This window comes from Chaetura pelagica, unplaced genomic scaffold (assembly GCF_000747805.2).
Source record: "Chaetura pelagica isolate M959 unplaced genomic scaffold, ChaPel_1.0 scaffold463, whole genome shotgun sequence".
In the NCBI taxonomy this organism is placed as follows: Eukaryota; Metazoa; Chordata; class Aves; order Apodiformes; family Apodidae; genus Chaetura; species Chaetura pelagica.
This window is the reverse complement of record NW_009952816.1, coordinates 272,434-275,090: the sequence shown is the minus strand read 5'-3', so window position 1 is coordinate 275,090 and position 2,657 is coordinate 272,434. Positions and strand designations below refer to the sequence as shown.

At 59.3% G+C, this 2,657-nt stretch overlaps 1 protein-coding gene across 1 annotated transcript in view; it reads right to left on the bottom strand.

Annotated features, from left to right (window-relative positions):
- Nucleotides 1-1,123: 1,123 nt before the first annotated feature.
- Nucleotides 1,124-2,657, bottom strand: part of LOC104386472 (myocyte-specific enhancer factor 2B-like) — a 41,948-nt gene continuing 40,414 nt past the window's right edge. The window contains exon 3 of the mRNA XM_009995083.1: nt 1,124-1,240. Coding sequence (XP_009993385.1) covers nt 1,124-1,240 — 117 coding nt within the window. The remainder of the gene's footprint in view (nt 1,241-2,657) is intronic.

Here is a 2,657-nt window from a genome sequence, read left to right as displayed (position 1 = left end):
GTTGGCACCAGCTGGGGCTGGAGTGACCAGTCAGTGCACTGGGAGCTGGTGGTGTTGGCTGGTGTGTGTCCCTCCTAGGCAGGTCCCCCTTTGCACAACCTGTCCCACCCGTCCCCCAGCAGGGGCTGGGACCCCCTCAGGGCACCCCTTCCCTCCCACCACAGGGAAGGAGAGGACGGGGGAGACATAACTCGACCTGCTGGGAAGGGAACCCACCCTGGTCACAGGATCTCGCAGGCATTTGGGCGGGTCCTGCAAGAAAAAGGGCTAAAATCCCACTCAAACCCCAGCGGCGTCAGGGAGACCAGGCTGGGACACGACTGGGGGCTTTTCAAAACACCTTTAATGCACAGCAGGTTTTTTTCCCCCTTGGGCCTCGTTGAGCTCATCCTCCCGGTGCCGCGGGGGGGACAGTGGCTCCGTGTCCCTCCGGCTTCCCGGGATGTCATCCCGTGGTCCTTGCATCCCATTAGCAGCAAGGTGAGACCCCCCCTGGGCACGGCTGGCTGCTTGTGTGGGGATGGAGGGATGGGAAGGGCGTCTGCAGGGGTTCTGCCCACACTTCACACCCAGCCCTGCATTTCTTCCAGCCTCTCTTGGTCACCTGGACCCCACAGCATCTGCTCTTGTCACCTGTTAATGGGAGAAACTGGTGTGAGCCCAGTCCCAGCTCAGGAAGAACTGGGATGGAGTCCCTGTGGGGTGGCTGGGGGGTGTCAGCATTCCCACCATGACAAATCCTTGCCTGAATAATATCTGCTGTCCCTACAGCAGCAGTTCCCATCCCACCGTGCACTTGGGGACACTTCTACTGGCAGTGGGGCCAGGCAGGAGGTTGGGGTCAGCGTGTATTCAAGTTGCAGATGATCCCCTGGGACATCCAGGTGACAGCAGGAGCAGGAAAAACCACGTGTCTAACAGGGAGAAGAGCTCGGTGGTGCCCTGCAGAACTCATGCCAGGCCTTTGAGGTGATGCTCCCACAGTGGTGGGTGCTCCTGGGCACTGCTGTGGGGTTCATGGGGTCCCCACCTCCCATCCCGTTCCCACAGGTGGCTGAAAAAATCCTCACCAAGAGCTGAGTTTGGTGCCGGGCTCTCTTGTCCCTCTCACTGTCCCCGGGGCTCATGGTGGCACTTGATCACTCATGTTCCTGTTGTTGCCAGTTGCTTGTGGGGGGTCCTGACAGCCCACCCGTGGGCTGTGGCTGCCAAAGCCCCTTGTCATGCTCTGGGCAGCTGCCTGGGGAGGAACAGAGAATCACAGAATCATTTGGGTTGGGAAAAAACCCCTTTAAGATCATCAAGTCCCACCATTAAACATACGTGGGGTGAGGGTGGGAGGGGTCCCACCCGTGCTCCTGGATGCCCCCGTGGGGCTGGTGAAGGTGTGAAGCACATTTGCACGTGCTGTGATTTCCTGGTGGCTCAGCACGGGTTTTGTGCTTGGAAAAGCCTCTTCCGTGTGTCCATGGTTGGGTTTTGCCAGAGCCTGACTCCAGGATGCTGCAAAACAACCCTGCAGGATTCTCCCTCAAACTCAAGCTTTCCCACCCCAACCCCACGGCAAAAAAACCTCCTTTGGCCCCAGCCCAAAGGAGCTTTATCCAGGGGACAGAGATGCCCTGGATCCCCCTCTGCAGAGCCAGCTGTGCTGCTTCCTGATGGGATCAGGGGTCACACAGGGGCTGCCCCCACTGCCTGGGAGCTTGGGGTTCACTGTGGAGCTTCCTCTGCCTCCCTGCAGCCAAGAGGGTCCCTGTCTGCCCCCCAGATCTCCTCTCCCATGGGGTGAGACCTCTCGAGCCAAGAATGTGGGCAGCATCTGGTGCAAGAACAGCCAGAGCCAGGACAAGGATCTCCATGGGAAGGTCTCAATCCTACTGCTGCACACAGAGTGAAATTAATTAATTAACGGGGGGGAAGGGGGCAGGAAAACCATTATTTCCGATTTATCAAAATGCTCAGCTAATTAATTGATCAGCCCCACAGCTTATGGGGCACGGAGCAACCTGTGTGTGCCCCCCAACCTTCTCCAAGGTGCAGCAAGAGCCACTGGTGTCTTCTCCCTGCTCCTACCTGGGGGCAAGACACAAGTGACACCTCCCCCCCAGGAGCCCTGGGGCAATTTATTGGCCCAAACCTGGGGTTGTGGCACAGCTCAGCACCACTGGGGCAACTGCCTGGGGGGAAGGGGGGTGCACAACCCTCATGAGATGTGGCTGTAATGTGGGAATTGGGGTGGGGAGGTTTCCAGGGGGGTTCCGCACTCCCCCCTCTCCCGGCTGCCCTGCCCTCGCCAGCCTGGGAACAGCTTGAGTGTCCAGGCAGGGAATTCATTTAAATAAATTTCCATAGGGATTAATTTCTCCCCTTCCCCAGCAGCGCGGCAGAGGCAGGAGAAAAGCTGAGCCTGTTCTGGGGGGAGGAGGAGGAGGATGGGGGCACCTTCCTCTCCCTGCAGCCCCATCCACCCTCCTTGCCCTTCATCCCTTCAGCTCCAGCCTCGGGAAGGCTCCCAGCCCAGCTCAGTGGGTGCTCAGTGCCAGTGGGTGCTCAGTGCCTGGGGCTGGTCCCAAACCAAGGGGATCACCCGGTGCAAATCATCCAGTGCCCCCCCCAAGTTCCCAGACTTCCCAAACAGAGCTGCACGCGCCAAG